An 18,078-nucleotide genomic window follows, 5' to 3' on the forward strand; every position below is an offset into this window, starting at 1 on the left:
TTCTGGTGAGGTGTTTCTTTCGGGTGCAAGTATAAAAAGTTTTTTAACGAAACAAAACATTTATTGAAACTGTGACCTTTTTTTATTATGTCAACATCATAAATTTTAAGTAAAAAAAACAGAAAAAATACACATTTTCCGTTACATCCACGTGCTACCAAAACAGTTAAATAAAAACAAGAATGTGTTTAGTGAATTAGTTAACAATGTTTGAAAGAAAATATACATTTAAATTAACCATTAAAATACGTTTTTCACATGCTAAACCGTTTCAAAAGGATATTATTGCTATCAAGAATTTTGAACAATTAGTCAGCAAACCAATACTAATAAATAACAGCAATTAAAGCTGGTTTTTTACTGTCAGATTCCTTGGAACTGTTATCCCCTTTCCAGTAAAACAGTATTTTGCATCGTCCAGGTCTAAACATTCTCACATATCCGTGCACGGAAATCCGCTGCGTCATAAAAGTGTTGAGCATTTACTTTTTTTGCATGAGCATTTTACCAGTTCTAAAATCGCCAAATTTGCAATTCTTTTATATCGGTGGATGAAAGAGTAGTCCCCCCTCCCCATTTTTTGTCTAAATGATGGGCTGGGCAAACCAGGAACCTCTTACCGATGTAAAGATCATCCTCAGACGGATGAATTTTCATTCATAAACTGGCTCTTTTACATTGAAAAAGGAGCTCTTAATAGCTCCGAAAACATGTGTCTGCAATTTAATTCAGATTTCGTGCATTATAATGTTGTTGTTAGTGTTTTTTTTTTATATTAATTTATTTATTTTTGCGAAGTCTGAAACGGAAGTTCTTGCACAATTCTTTTCCAAAGTTAACAACTTCTTAGCGATTAACTATTGATACAAATCCTTTCAGAGTCCAGTATTAATTGTTCTGAAAAGTTTAGCATATTTGTTAGCAGCATAGTTTGAAGAAATGCATTTTTGTTTGCTAAAGAAGTAATACTGGAGTCAGAGGCCAGAGCTGCAGAATACATTTAACGCACTGGTTTCGAATTCAAGGGAACGTATAATACCGCAATTCGTCCATTAATTCTTCTTTGATAGAACCAGTAACTAACTTTTTTTTAATATGTAGGCGTGGTTAAAATAGTCATTTTGATCCAAGAAGCTATTTGCGAGATAATCAATTCCTTTTCAGTTTATGAAAAATGCAAAACGAAAGAAATCATATGGTAGTTTCTTGGCAAAAACATGATACTAATCCATTTGTCATAAGGTTTCAAAATGTTATCTCAATTGTACCATGGCTTTACGAACAAATCGGCAACTGCTTTGAAATTCACGCAGAAATAGTTTCTGAATTCTTCAATAAAACTTATATGTTGTGAAGGTATGATTTTCTGAATCATTTAATATTTTACAGTTAAAATATAAATTAATTTATATTATTTTATTTATTTTTCTATTAAAGTAACTGTGAAATTATACTGCTCATTAAAAGAAACAATCCTCATTGCTGCCTATCTATAAGGGCGAAAAATGCCTTGTTGTGTCTGAATATGCAATTCAGAAGCGCAAACTTTTACACTGAAAACACGTGATGCTAATTAATGCATACATCGGCATTTTTCTTCATATGTGGAGCCATGATTGTTATTTCGGTATGTTTATAATTTCACAAGGTTGAGCATACGAAGTAGCGCAAGAAATTTAATATTCCCCATTTTTGTTCTTGCGGTGAATATGTTATAATTTGTGCAAAATGTCTTTTTGTGATTTTTAACTACTGTCTTTGGTAATTCCACTGCATCATATTATCATACATTAAAAAATACGTTAAGCACGTTAGTATATTATTTACTTGTGCGTAATATGCATTTTTTTGTAGACAATAATTTACATTAACTTTTAGTTCAGAAAAGTAACGACTTAACCATGATTACTCAATTCCTTCATCCCCTTTTTCTTCAACTATTTCTGTATTAAATTTAAGAAAGAGCTTTGGATAATGTTTTTGTTTTAGACATTAAATTCAATGCCTTTTCAACGACTTCGTAAGTTGGAAGTAGTCTTTTTAGCGACAAGTTTCAGTCTCAGATTTTAAAGCGGAATATCCTCTGCAATATTATCCTTTAATTCAGAAATATAACAGTCACCTCCTGTTTCGTGGCGCAACCAGACTGTTCAGAGGACACCCCTTTGGTTGCAACCGCCCCGTGCCCCCTACCCCTCCAGAATGCTTAGTTGAATGTTTTTCAAAATATTTACTTCTGAAAGGGAGGGGGGGGGACGCGTCCAACAAAGTGAATTTTCATAAGGAAAAAATAATGATGTGTGTTGGGTTAAAACTTTAATATCCATAAATTGGTCAGCTACTCCCATCGGGTCCTATTTCTTTTTTTTTTTCTTTTTTTCCTAGTGCGCATAAAAAAGCATTAAGGAGCATCTCAGATTTCGTTTCCAGATCTTCAATTTCACAAAATTTCGAGAAAGCTCACAAAATTTCGAGCAAATCCAAAACAACATCGCTTGAAACTCCGTTCGAAAATCACTTAAATTACGTTTTAGAGCTTCAATTTCGAAAGAATGCCGGCCGTAATGTCACCAAATATGATCTTACAATCACGTTTTCAAGACTTCATTTTCAGAAAATGTTTGAGCAAAGGCCTCCGTTCTTAAATATCATAAAAACTTCAATTTTTCATAAGTCTTTTGAAAAACCTAAGTTAGAATAGCCTCTGAACCACATCTCCTAATATCATAGAATACTGCTTAGGTTTTTAGGACTTTAACTTTGAAAAAAAAAAAAAAAAATCGGGGGGGGGGGGGGAGCTTCAGAATTCCCTTCTTGTAAAAATCTTCAAAGTGTCTTTAATTGCGTTTTTGTTCAATTTCGGAAAATTGGTGGGAGAAAAGGGGAACTGATTTCTATCTATTTTTCAAAGAAAAAAAACGATCGGTAGAATCTCGGAGTTCCATTCCTTATTCTAATCGTCTATAGATATGAACTATACAATCATATTTTAAAGCTTCAACTTCTATAAATTTCCGCAGATTGCCTTGTACCCCATTTTCCCCCATAACACAACTAAAAAACCGTCTAAAATTGCGTTTTTCAAACTACATATTTCAAAAATTTTCCGGGGAGAATCCTGGACCCCCTCTTAGTAAAAGAGTTTTTCTTTCAATTTGTGCCCCTTAAACCTATTTTTTAGTTGCGTCACTGCTCCTGTTATCATGTTTTGACAGCCATAAAAGTTTTATTAATTATTCATCACTTATTAGAGATTAGATAGATATTCAAAGTGGCTTTAACTTAGATATTAATGTATTTTCTTCTTCCAAAACGCATTAGCATATCAGAGGAGCTGCTGAACTCAAAATAATTTCGAGATATGAAGTAAAAACGTACACCACATTGAAAAAATAAATATTCACACATTTTTTTTTGTATAAACTAAATTCAAACGTTATTCTTTTCCCGTTTTATATTTGTCTATAAAACCTCTCAGCAGGTGTTAACTATATTTTCCTCGAACGCCAGAGCATAAAGGCGCTCAAAAGACATTTGCACGACGGCGCCGATCAGGCTTGTGCGGCCCTGTGTAGGGTCTTCCGTAATATCGATATTTAGTAGTCAAAACCCTAAACATGAAAAAAAAGGTTCTATTTTTTAGGATTTTACGAACCCTTCGACTTATAATAAACGGGCAAAGACATTTGCTAAAAAGCTACAACCTAATAAACTGATAATTTGGAACATATTAGATTTGACAAAGAATTTTCTATTCATATATATTCTTATTTATTAACAAATGCATATGAATTGGTTTTAAAGGACCACCCCGCTTTTAGCTTACTTTCGCTAAGTCGCGAAGGGTGACCGATAACTAGGTCCGACCTACAGGGCCCGATTAAGACGTTGAGGGGCCCTAGGCCAAACCCTTTTTCAGGGGCCCCTGTAATCAAACATTACCGTTTTTTTCGTTGGGTAAAGCAATTTTAGCAATTTGGGGGCCCCTAAAGAGCGGGGGGCCCTAGGCCAAGGCCTAGTTGGCCTATTCAGTAATCAGGCCCTACCGACCTATATAATGTGTTTACGATTATTTATAAGCGAAACTCTTTCCACCATGAAAAGTACCTTGTTGCACCATTGGCGTGAATCGGTAAAAATGTGCCGGAAAAAGTCACATAAAGGCCTTATCTTTTTAACTGCTGGAAGAGTGGGAACGCTGTATCATATTGGGTTTAGTATTTAAATTGCTTGAAACGTTAAAATATTTTATGTCCACTTTCAAAGTACATTTGTGCACATATTTATGTACTTAAAAGTAGATTCGTTGGCCTGAAAGGATCCTAAAAAAAAAAAAAAAACACATGAAAAATAAAACTCATGGAAACATTGTCGGTGGGGGGGGGGGGGGGGGTTCAAAATAACTTTTTTTTCAGCTAGAGTCCAGGACACCAATATTTTTTTTACATTTACTAATAGTATTATGCTGTATAAGTTTTAGCTTGTTCTTACTCAATTTTTTCTTGCTAATTTTTTCCAAACTTGTTTTTCTTTTCTTTTATTTGAGATTGCCTTTTGTACTCTGCTCAATGAAAACGTGTGCCAGTAGAAAAGTACAAAGTTTCTTTTTTTTCCAGTTGCAATATTTTGTGGCAACACTGGAATTGTGCTAAAGAGTAAAGTTACTTGCATTTCAGTATTTCTGGTGCAAGGGATTAAGAGATAGGACATTTTCATTTTCAACTGCCTTTTTGAACTATGAAAGTTCATCTTGTTGTTCTTTGCGTTATAAGTTTTACTTAAAATGCCTTCAAAAAGAAAAGTTAGTTGAACTTGAGATTGATAAAAAGTATGAAATATTAAAATTAATTGAAATGGGAGTTAATCCAAAGAAAATTTAGCTGCCACATATGGAAATTCTAAAACTAGTGTCTAATAAATGCGCCAAACTTCAATAAGGAATTATTTTGTTGAACAATAGATCATCATGGTTATAAATGTATGTGAGAAAAAAAATAAAGCGAAAAATTTATTATTTTTGAATAGCTATGAATTTTTAGGAACTATTAATACCTAACAAGTAACTTTTCATAAACAATAAGATATAAGATTTATTTTTTGATCAATTTACTGAAATTTTAAAATTGCATGACACATTATACGTCATTCTGGGAAAATTATCTCTAAAAAATATTTGAATAACATTTTTACATTTTGTTTCAAAGTAATGTTAAACAACGAAAGTGAATTGAACAGAAAGAGTAAGTGTCAATTAGTCAAAAAATGAAAACGTGGTGCAAGAAATGACAAAAAAAAAAAAAAAAAAACATTACCCCCTTTATAAGTTGATCACCAAAGTACTGCACCGCAAGTGGTCAACTTACACAGGTTTTACTGTATATATATATATATATATATATATATATATATATATATATATATGATTTGCTTCCAATCCAATTGTAATAGGATTAGACAGTTGCGTGTTTTTAACTATACTTATGTAAAATAATCGAATATTTAATTTCAAAATTCAATTTCACCATTAAATTTAGCATTAAAAGACAACAAACAAGGAGGAACTATCTTTAAGAAAAAATGAATTTTGGGTTTGTATGTTTCAACATTCTGATTGTTTTGCTTCGTGAATGTCAGTTACCCGTGGAATTGCCCACTTTTGTTACTTAATTTATTTGTAAAAAGCAAGAAATAGAGAGGAGGATTTAATCCAAAGTGGCTTTTGACATTAAAAATATATGATACTTATAACGTCTTTCTTTCCCATCCCTGCCCACTTAAGGAAATTTTTATCAGTAGTAGTTGCCTTTCAATCACAAGAAAGAAGTTTTTACGACCGTTTTATAATGCCCTTTCGCCTCACGGGAAGCTTTCGACGAAGCCCACACACGTCAATCCCTTTCCCTTGTCCCATTGTCGTGCAAATTGATCTGCCCCACCCACTGACGCATTATACTGTTTACTTTCCCAGCTGTGCAGGCAGGAAAGAGGGGAGTGGGGGCGGATTTATATTCATTGAATGTATGACACTGGCTGTTTTTAAAATCATCAAATTAAAGAATTTTGATGCACAAATCTATGCTTTTTTTTTTCTAACTCGTTTTGTGTATTCGGCGTGTTTTCATGCTTTTCCTTTGGTGATTTCTATATTTTTGTCTTGTGTTTTGAACAATCAGTTCCTTCATGTGCAGTTTTGACGATGTGAATTTATCCAGAATAAATTCCGAAAACTCCGATATGAGTTTTATCCAGAACACAAAATAAATTCAAATAGTTTCATACTAATACTATCACATTCAAAGTAGGGGAATGTGGGGCAAAGTGTGAAATATTTACTCAACTTTTAGTGCCACCTATCAGGCAATATTTTAGCAACATAGTAGCACATGTGATTCTATTTCAGGCAGGAAAAAAATATCGCCAAAGATTAAAGCATATGATAATACGGGCAATTCAAAAAAAAAAAAAAAAATGATGCTCTCAAAGTGGCGTAGCTACATCAAAACTGAGGGTGGGCAACTGAATTTCGCGAGGTCCTTGATTATAACTAAAAATTACATTTGACGCAATTTAAACTAACATCGCATTTACTGGTGCAGGCTGCAGGAAATCCATATTAAGTCAATCAATCAGCTAAAGGGGGGGGGGGAGACTTCAAAAACATATTTCAGTATTTTTATTCCTTTTTTTTTATTTTAGTAGCTGATACAGAATTCTTAAGCTTGTAAGTAGTTGAAAGGAACTTAAGGTTTTAAAATTGATCCATTAATTGACATCTCTCTGTTACTCAAAAAAGCTCTGTCGCAAACATTAATTTCTTAATATCATTCTACAATCTTGACTCTGCTGTAGTCGATAGCTAAAAAAATAATTTTTCGAAAAATGTCGAAGATCGCGTTTTTTTAAAATAAGGTTTTTACATAAATATTTTATTTGGAACAATTGGTTTTCAACATCATGTTGAACGTACATTCCTTTAAATGAGACCTAAGTAAAATTTTTAATGCAAGTTTTAACAAAGTTATAAAAGATGATGTTGGTGTGGAAGGGGGGGGGGGTACAAATTTTGAATTTTGGTTTATCATGGCGATTCATAAAATAATGTAAAAAAATACTAATGCCTGAAAAACTGGACAAAAAAAGAAACATTTTCGCTTTTCACATTTAACTGCGAGCCAAACATTATTAAAATCTTGGACGTCTGAGCTCAAAAGTTATTTTATTTGTTGATTATTTGCCTTGGAAAGATGCTTAGTTGTGGGAGAGAAGAAACTAAAACACAGGGGAACAAAAAAAAAAAAAAAAAAGGTTTTTTTCTTTGGTGCCCAGAGTTTGAGAAGGAATTTTATATATGTTTGGGGGCTCTGAATTGTAATAGGAAACTAGTTCTTCGCTAGTAGCGCTACTTTTTTTAGATAAGTGCTGCTGTTTTACCCAAAATATGCAGTTTTAACTCCATTTTGAACATTTCTAAAGCTAGTATAGGCTTCTGAAAAAAGGATTGCTTCCAGCATAATTATCTTATTGTCAGTCTGCAGTCCAAATACTTAAAATTCACGTTCAGTAAAATTCACTGCATATCAGACAGGTTACGTAACAACACTTGAACGAATTAAGGTCCAACCTGTGATCTTTTGCTTTGGATATATGCACTACGCGTGGTGTGTTCCTAGTTGGATCTTTCTGTATAATATTTTCAGGTCCCGGTAACATAGTGGGTGACAATTCCTAAACAAACATTTTTCGGGGGTCCTATGCAGTAGTCAAACGTAAGCATTAATGGAAACTAGGGGGTAATGGTTTCAGGGTTGTTGAGGTGTTAAACCATTCATTGCAAAATACTTGTTGTTGGAAGTTAGAGCATCCCACACTTGTTCTCCTAAAAAAAAGGTAAATAAATAAAGAGTACCTGAATTTTCTTAAATAGTAGACTACTACAATTTTAGTCTCTTTGGGACCCTTAAAAATCGGGGACCCATGGCCAAACAGCTTGGTCTGATTGGTAATTAAGCTCTGATTTATTTCTATAATACAATGGGAATAGAAATTCCATGCTTCATTTTTATTTGATCTATAGATGTAAAACTCATATCATATATATTTCAACGTCTATGCATGCGGGAGGGTTTCATTTAAGTTTAAATAATTTTCGCGCAATAATCTTGTCTAGTCAATATGAATAGAAAAAAGGGGCCCCATACCACATAGTACCCCACTTATCACATAATAATTCAGCCAGGGACAATTGAGAGGGCATGTCAGCCTAGTCCGATGCGAGGAGCCCGACCCTTGCAAGGGCCCGTGTCGGAATCAGAGTTGTGTTTAATTTTTATAAGTTTTATATAGGGAGGGGGCCTGGCGACCAAACTAACTAGTAATCCGCCTTGGCTCTCGACAACCCTGAGTTCAACCACAACATAATAGTTTTACAAATTGTCTTCTCGTGCTTAAAATTAAGGATTTTCTCACAAACTACAACTTAAGAATGGTGCGTTGCATCCTACCGCATATGTCAAAAGGAGATTAAAAACACAACATAAGATATATTATATATTAGTAATGAAACAATAATAAAAGGACTAATGAGTTAAAAGGAGAGTAAATTTTAAAAAGGAAGGGAAAAAGAATATTACAGAAGACAAGCAACGATTAAATTAAAAATTAAAAAAAAACATCCGATCGAGTCGCAACTGTAAAATCGAGAGGAAAATTTGAAAATTCTTTTAAAGCCTTATATTATTAAAAATCTAAGTCAAGTACTTTATTTGCTATAAAATAGAAACTGGCAACACATAAATATTTTTTAAAATTTTTAACTATGTTTTCACAGTTAAAATTGCTAAAAACCTTTTAGAGGTTTTTAAATAATATCTTGGTTAATTAATGTCATCCACAGATGAAACCCCTAGCTAAGAACACTCTCGATCAACTCTCCTTTCGAACAAATTCTTTTTTTTTTTTTTTTTTTTTCAAAATCGGTCCATCCGTTTAGGCGCTAGAGTGTCACAGACAGATACACAGATACACAGACACGTGAAATTTATAACCTCCTTCCTTTGTGTGTGGGGGGTTAAAAATTAAGAGGTGATGAGTTCAAATAATTACTCTGATTGGATAATGTTAACACTGGTACTCTCTCATAGTTCACACATTTGCTACAAAAATGGATCATATTTATTGCATTTTTTACAGAATATTATAATTTTTAGTAGGATTAGATAACTTCAGATCTTTGGGTATTTTATGACGTAAATCTAAGTTTCATTGCAAGGCCGTGGGCTGTCGCCAGCTTCGCCCACGCCTAGCTGTGATATTTGTTGCAAATCAGAAATGATTTTCGGTATGATAAAAGGATAAAGTTTCATGTTATTATCATGTATTAAAGTTCATTTCCGAAAAAATGTTTTGACCAATTCAGATGAACGAAATTCCTGTGAGTTGGTTTCACCACAGAAGAAAATCTATAATGAGGAACATTAATACAAATGAAATAAAGGTTGTAATTAATGAGGCAAAAATGAATTCGTAAAAAATTTCAAGCAGTTACAAAGCAGACAACCAGGAACAGAAGATAAATAAATACCTTTGTGCTGAACAGTAAAGTAAGACAAAACAATGTTAGAAGAAGCACAAATTTGTAAATTACAGCAGACATGTGTTTCGGCGTTATAGGGAACGCCTTTTTCAATGCAAAAAAATAATGAGCTTATGGATGGCTTTTGTCGGATGTCTCTTCATCCATAAGCTCATTATTTTTTTGCTTATGGATGAAAAGACATCCGACAAAAGCCATCCATAAGCTCATTAATTTTTGCATTGAAAAAGGCGTTCCCTATAACGCCGAAACACGTGTCTGCTGTAATTTACAAATTTGTGCTTCTTCTAACGTTGTTTTGTCTTACTTTAACCAGGAACATGTTAAAAACAAAACATTTGAACAAATGAATTAAAATATTTCAGCAGTCACAAGAAACAATCACTCGGTTAAAAAATTAGTAATTTGCGGAATAGGAGGGGTTTTTTACCTGCTTGTAAAAGCTGCGGTTTAAAACCGGGGATAAAACAACCAACTGACAAAAACTTGGAAACCCTGTTCTTTCATTCTTTACATATAAGTATAATGCATTTAATGTACATGTTTATGCCCTCGAAATGCTTATTTTTATGAATGATATCCTCATATAAATAATTAGCCGATGATAAAGTAACCCGCGTGTTTCAACAAATGAACTTTTCATAATATGTTTTGGTAATGTTTAGGAAATGCTTTATCGTGACAAGGCTGAACACGATCCGGTGACTTAACTGTTTTTTTTTTTGGTAAGACTGCCAGTTTATGAGAATAAAGAAACGTAAAAATGGTCAACAATGACCGCTATCTATATTGGAGTTAATGTTTAATTTAATCCACTGGAGTAAGGATTAAACTGCCAAATTTAATTTACACTACCAAAATATCACCAAACAGGCAATCGCTGGGTTCAAATGTACATAGAAGCAAATTTTCACACCGTCATACCATGATGGATGACTTTCTAGTTTACAATAATTGGGAAAATGAGATAATTTAATTTTATCAAAATTACCATTGATGATAGTGGATAGATATTGGCTATTATATTCATGGTCTCTGTGAATCTGATTATGTAACATAAGTGCTGCGCAAAAAAAACACTGAAAAAACACCACTTCTAATACATAAACTAGGAGGCTCCTCCCAATGCTCGCTTCGCGCAAACTTAATATTTTTTGATCCTGGATTTCCTGCCTCTTAAGGTTTAGACTGTCTAGAAAACTGAAACGCGAGCAAGAAATTCCAGCGTATTATTTTCCCTTACCGTTTTTTTTCCAATTATTTTTTTGTGTCAATTTATATGCGGTTTATTAAAGTAAAACGCATTCCGATTACTGCTTTTTAATATATTGAGCTAATTATATAGACACGTTATTGCGGTACTTTTTTTTTTTGAATTTACCTCTTTTTTTTTCTAGTTCTTCTATAGGTTTAATAAAGAAATGATATTTTACTGTGCTGATTTTTTTTTTTTTCTTTTATCGCATGATATCGACCCCACGTCCAAAAAAATTTCTACGTTGCAAAAATTAAAAAAAAAAAAAAAAACTTCACGTATTATGTAATATTTTTCAAATCCTCCCCCTATTCAAACATAAGATTTCATTTATTTGTTCAAAATAATAAAATGTTTCATAAGGATGAGTTCCACTAAAACTCCCAGTTAGACGTTTAATCAAAGATTTCTTTTTTACACATCACTTATATTATTTTACTGCTTTCAACTACATATTAACAATATCCTCATATAAATAATAGCCGATGATCAAGTAACGCGCGTGTTTCAACAATCAAACTCGCTCAACGGAATGATAATTTGATAATTGGTTTTGGTAATGGTTAACATGCAGAGAAAGGCTTTATTGTGAGAAGGCTGAACTCGATCCGGTAACTTAACTGTTTTACTGAAGACTGTAAACAATCTGCGAACAAATAAGACTTTTAAAATAATTATCGACTAGTTTCTTAATTCATTTGAAAGATAATTAACTGTCGCTGACGACGTCGTTCGCGTTATTCAAGTACTGTTACACGCGGCGTATTTAAATACACCGCGCGCAACATAAACAAACATCTCAATACAGTTCTTTAAATACGTCTGCAAATCTTACATCACTGGAATCGTTACTAAATTAAGGTTTTAAAATTATTTTTAAAAACCTTTTTGTGTACAGAAATATTTACGAAAAATTTGGAACCTAGACTGAATGTGTTTTCTATATTTTTTTCTTTTTTGTTTCTGATGACTAATTAAAAATAAAACTTGCCGTACACAGTGCGATTCTTTTTCTTGTAAACTATTCATTCTATTCCCTGCCAAACCACTTGATTTCCAATACAAAATACATGGACTTGGGAAATATCAAGTAAGAATGTGCCCCCCCCCCGCCCCCCCCCCCCCAAAAAAAAGAAAACTAAGGAAATGTGGAGATTTTAATAAACCCTCCCTCCTCCTCGGGACCCTTACACAACTAATGAACTTACCTTTTTTCTGGTTATACCCCTGCCCCCAACTATGAAATGTTACCATGAAACAATCTCCTGTAGAATAACGACTCAAATGCATCAAAATTTAAAAATACAACCACCCCCCTAAGTTGTAATATATACACGTCTCCCGCTACACAACCTTAACTATGAAATGTTACCACGAACTATCTTCCGTGGAATGCTGCCTCAAATGCATTAAAATTTAAAAATACAACCCCCCTTCCAAGTTGTAATATATACACGTCTCCCCCTCCACAATCTCAACTATAAAATGTTACCACGAAACAATCTTCCGTGGAATGAAGACTCAAATGCCCCATTAAAATTTAAAAATACAACCCCCCCCCCCCCAGTTGTAATATATACACGTCTCCCGCTACACTATAAAATGTCACCACGAAACAATCTTCCGTGGAATGATGACTCAAATGCATTAAAATTAAAAAATACGATCCTCACCGCCCAAAATTTAAATTTCTACACGTCTTCCCCCCCCCCAACCTCAATTATGCAATGTTCCGCGAAACAATCTTCCGTGATATATAATGAGTGAAAGGCCCCATTAAAATTTAAAGATACAACCCCCGCCCAAAGTTTTAACATGTACACTTCCCCCCCTCCACACACAATCTATCCCTTTCTAACGTTTAAGGTAGAAGATAATAAGGTTTAAAGGGGGGGTGAGTACCCCCCTTTCTTTGAAACACCCTACCCTCAATTATGAAATATTACCACGAAACAATCCCCCAAAAATACATCAAATATATTAAAAAAAAACAAAGCAAAGAAACCCATAACATGACTTTAAACGCGTTAATCCCCCCCCCCCCCCCCAGTGGCGGCGGCAGAAAAACAGTTAAAATGTTGCAACGATACAATCTTCCAACAATGCATTAAATATAATTGAAGAAAAGCACAAAATTACACACATCCATCTCTCCCCCCCCCCCCAGTAACCCCCCAGTGGCGGAGGCAGAAAAACAGTTTGGGGGATATACGCTTCCGTGGATACACCACTGCCTCTATTTTAAAGGCTTTAAATTAATTTAAAAAATTTACTTTTTAATTTAAATGCATAGACGGCCCCCAGAAAAAAGCGTCCGAATGGGGGGAGGGAAGGGGACGAGGAGCAACTGAGCAACAACGCGAACCCCCTAACATCACTCTCGATCTGTATCTATACCTTAACCGATCACATCTTATACACGAACCCCAATAACATTAAACTTAAATGAACAACACTGCATTTAATTTGGATACCGACCCTGATTACGTATCCTATTCTAATACTTTAGGGGCATTCTACGGTATTTTTAAAATTATGTAGAGTCCGTAAGGTGACCTTTTTTTGCCATAACTTTTTAATTTACCGTTTGATTAGCAAATTATTTTAATTTGAGCTGGTGTGTTGGTAAGGAAAAGATCAAAATAAAATAATATGCTAATCAAACAGGTAAATTAAAAAGTTATGGCAAAAAGGTCACGTTACGGACTCTACATAAATGTCAAAAATACCTTGGAATGCCCCATATATATATATATATATATATATATATATATATATATTGCTGCATTTTAAGCTTTACTTTGAGTCATTTTTATTTTACACCCAATCTATGAAACAGTGGACATTTAGTCAAGAAATAAGTCTTCCTGAAAAATTCATAATTTGTCATTTATAATTCTTAAAAAGTAAGTTCTGTATTTTAGTATTTTGTGATTTTTTATTTTCAGTGAATAAAATGCAAACATACACTTTAGAAAAAATGATCATAAAATCTTCCTTCAAGTTTCATGACTCAGCGTTGGATTTACTGGTTTGGCAACCTGCAGCGCATTTTTGGACGCCCCTTAGAGATGAACAGAATTAATAATTTTAATGTGTCTTTTTGGATTTCCCTATCGGGCCGCCTCCCTGTCCTGCCAGTCCCAAGCAATTGTGATCGAGTAAATCCGCCTCTTTCGTGGGTTATTACAGCAAAATATTATCATTTTCATTGCTGAAACTTTAGGTAAATTTTTTCAGCTATGGGAAAGGGATCTTAAGGGAGAATTTTGGCCATTGGAGCAATCACGTGGCTCCCCCCCTGAATATCCCTGACAATGTCCCCTTGTCCTGCTTTCTGTGCAAAAATGTAACCTATTAACATATTTTATTTTCATAAATTTAAACAACTGAATCATGTCCTTTCTCACCCTTCTTTGTTTCAATCTATACATATTAAGCTTTTTACGCAGAAAAAGTATGGCATTATGTTTGCCAGCTTCCAGTCCAATTAAAAAAGTATCTTTAAAAAGCTTGAAGAGTGATGATTGAAGGTAAATCCTGTCCAAAATATTTGCAACATGCAATACATCACACCAATCAAAGTAGGAGTTGTTGAAATCTCAACAAAAAAAAAAAAAAAACAAGGTCCAAAATTGTCAAATTGAACGAAAAATGAGAAGGTATGGCCATGGCAGCCTGATTGGTAGGTATGGCATTGGATTCGTAATGAATGGTCATAATGTAAGTTAATTATCAAAAACTTTTGATTAATTGATAGGTCTCGTTACCTTGACATCACTTTAGTGTAATTTACATTAACTTTCCATGTAACTTTTGAGTATTTAGACTGTTTGCTTAACAAGTTGTTATAATTCCTAGCAATCATGTATTAATTCATCATATAAATGTCCAAGTAGTTATGTATATTAATTGCTCCTGCCACTTTTAATTTCCTTTTGACTGACATGCATTTCATTTAACATATCCTGTTTGAAATATTTAATGTAATTTTTAAATATCTTGGTTTTTTGCTAAAACAATCATTATAATTCCCTACCTTCCTGCATTGAGTTATAATATTAATATCTTAATAGTTTTTTATTTATTTGTCCTGCCATTTTTAATCTCTTTTTTTCTGACATTCATTTCATTCAACATAGTTTCCTTCCTGCTTGAACCTTGTGCTTGAATTTTGAAGCTTTGATGTGTTGAAATTCTGCATACCCTTTAGCAACAGGAAAGAAAATTCAATAAAAAGCGATTCAAGCATGAGGTAACTCATATAACTTTAATCCTTACATGAATTAATTTTATAGTTATTACCTTTTTAAAAATCATTTGAAAAAAAAAGAAAAACATTAGCTTTATTGTTCTGCAGGATCTTACTTGTCATTAAAATTGAATAAATATCTAGCCCAGTAACGAAGCTCATGTACATTGTACAATCAATTCTGTGTTATTTTGGCTGAGGAAAATGAACTGAATGCTAAGTGCAGTGATTACTAGCTTACAAGTACAGTATTAACGATCATCAAGGGACTGGAAAAAGTTGTCAACTCAAAGATATCGTTAAATCGAGGAGCGTAGACATTAAATGCAGTCAAATTCAGACCAGTGAAATGTATAATTAAGTTGAGGAAATCATTAAATCAGGTATTGTTGAATCAAAGTTATACCTTCTGTACTAGCTAACAAGAAATTTACTACAAAAAAAAAAAAAAAAGGAACAAGGTTCAAAGTTGTAGGGTTGACTTATCTGTGAAGCAAAAGGTGAAAAACTCTTTTCCAGTAGAGATGTAAAATTCTGAAAATTTTCATATTTTCTTTCAATCTTGTTAATTAAATGCAACGAAATACTGGCAGACATGCAACATACCAACATCCCAGATATGACATCCTGCAGATTGAAATTTCGTCCTTATGGACTCGGCCTAGAATAATCAATAACCAAACTGGAGGCTGATGTCATCTCATTGAAGCTGAGAGTGCCAAGAAACTAGTAGCTAAAATAAATTTAGCACACCAGCCAAAGTAGGCAGCCATGGTATAATTCAATTTCTCAATTGAAGACAAAGCATGGGTATTAAGCATTCAACTTCATTAACTCTACTGATAAATTATGTTCTGATCTGCCTAATTAGCTTAAACAAGTTGAAATAGATGTCAAGTCTTTGTTTGAAAGAAAAAATAGATGATTTTACCATAGTTAGATTTACAACAAAAAAGTGAGTTGCCCATTATGATGACCTATTAGCGGATAGAATGCAAAGCTGGATTTCTAGAGTTTGAAATAAGTTTTATGAAGCGAAAAGGTAATATGTTTATTATCTATTTTTCTTGAAAAATTGACAAAATGTGTTAAGCTGCACACATCCAGTTGGGTTGAGCGGAACTTAAAGAAATACAACAAACGAATTGTTCGCATTTGACTTTTCAGGTTTTGAAAATATATGCTAGGCTTTCTATTTGTTCTATAAGTATGCTGATACTTATATTTATTTTTCATCTCTCTTTTTTAAAAAAATTTCAATTGATAAAACTCTTAATTTTACTATTGCAAGACAAGAAGCAAATAAGATGATTTTTGCACTTATTGTCCTTTTTCTTTTTTTATTTGTTGTAATTTGAGTTTCATTATGCTTCTTTAAAAAAATTATTAGTTTCTCAGTTATTTTCTCAGTGGGATCAAGTATCCCCCATGAAGGGATCATGTATCCCTTGATGTGGGAATACATGATCCCTTTATGAAATTTAAAAATATATACATATATATTATTTTACCAAAACTATCTGTTTCATTTCAACTAAAAAAATACTGTCTGATAGAGGAAAAAATTACCTTTGTTCACATACTTTAAAAAAATAAATAATAAAAAAAAGAAACATATAATTTGCAGCAGAGAAATAAATTGAAAACTAAAGAGGGGATCAAGTATCCCCAGTCTCCCCTAGTGTTAAAATCAGGGTTAGGTTCTATCGATAAAATACATTCTAGTAATAACAAATATTTTTTTAATTTAACATGTAATTGTTTCGATATATATAGGTATGCCTAAAGTGCATGAAGAAAACATGAACAAACTTACTGCTAATAAAAGTAGCGGGTTATGTTAGTTTGTTGGTTGTCTTTAATAATTTTTCTCGGAAGTTTTTTGTCGGCCATCAACACATCCATGATTTCTTGCATCAGTTCCATGGCAAGATCTTTCTTCATTAACAAATCAGAAAGATCTTTTGTCATTGTCAAGTAATGGCTCAAAACTTTCAACGTAACAGTTTTTGGTTGTCTATCATCTATGTGTTCTTGTTGGTTTTACATTCCTTTTTCACTTACAAGTGCTCTCGATCAGTGAGCTCTGAATCGTAAAAGGTTAGTAACTTTACTTCTGGAAAGAAATTTTTGTTAAAAAAACAATCGCTGAAACTTTATCTTGTGACCCAAGCTCACTTATTAGCATGCTAAAATGCAGTTCATTGCATGTTATCTGCAATCCCAGAAGTTTGGATTTTAAAGGACATGAAAATTTTCTCTGTTGGAGTGCCACCTCCACGTAAAATCAAAAATCCATGTATAATCAAATCCGCATAAAATAAGCTTGCATAAGATGAGTTCAGGCCCGGATCTAAGTACCTGAAAACCCCGAAGTGTGGGGGACCAACAGCCAAAGAAATTGAAAAAAATCTAACACTAAGACTTATTAGCATTACAAATATATACAGCTGGCCTCTGAGCAAGGGCCCTACAGAGTTTTTGCAGGGGGCCGAGTCTGGATAAGTTTCTGTGAATGTTGATATTCACATGACAAATGATACAGTAAATGTTGACCTTTACCAGATTTCAAATTTTCACAGTTACATATGTACAATGTTCTGCATTGAACTTGAATGACCTCCTTTTTTGCAATCATTAGTCCTAGATACTTACTTCTTATTTCAAAAATGGCCAAAATAAGATGCAGAGATAACATTTCCTAAGTTTGAAGCAAAAAAAATATAGTAAGAAAATATGGAATCTAACTATTATATAAACCCAGGGTCATCATGTGAATGTTTAGGGAAGATACAAGAAAAAGAAAGGAAAAATACATTGCAAGCATGAAAAAATTGAAACATATGTGACCAAATTTCAAGGAGATATTTGAGGTTAAAAGCTTGTATCAGTCAAGTAATAATAAAAATTATAAATTGAAGTAACTTTTCTTTTTATTTTATAAAGAGCTTTTAAATTTGCAAGAAAACTGTTCGCCAA

General features: G+C 33.2%; 1 protein-coding gene across 1 annotated transcript in view; it reads left to right on the forward strand.

The window, feature by feature from the left end:
* Positions 1–18,078, forward strand: part of LOC129218064 (1-acylglycerol-3-phosphate O-acyltransferase ABHD5-like) — a 75,468-nt gene that overhangs the window by 34,569 nt on the left and 22,821 nt on the right. The window contains exon 2 of the mRNA XM_054852253.1: positions 14,990–15,102. Coding sequence (XP_054708228.1) covers positions 15,098–15,102 — 5 coding nt within the window. The 5' untranslated portion in view covers positions 14,990–15,097. The remainder of the gene's footprint in view (positions 1–14,989; positions 15,103–18,078) is intronic.

The sequence above is a fragment of the Uloborus diversus genome, chromosome 3, assembly GCF_026930045.1.
Source record: "Uloborus diversus isolate 005 chromosome 3, Udiv.v.3.1, whole genome shotgun sequence".
Lineage (NCBI taxonomy): Eukaryota > Metazoa > Arthropoda > Arachnida > Araneae > Uloboridae > Uloborus > Uloborus diversus.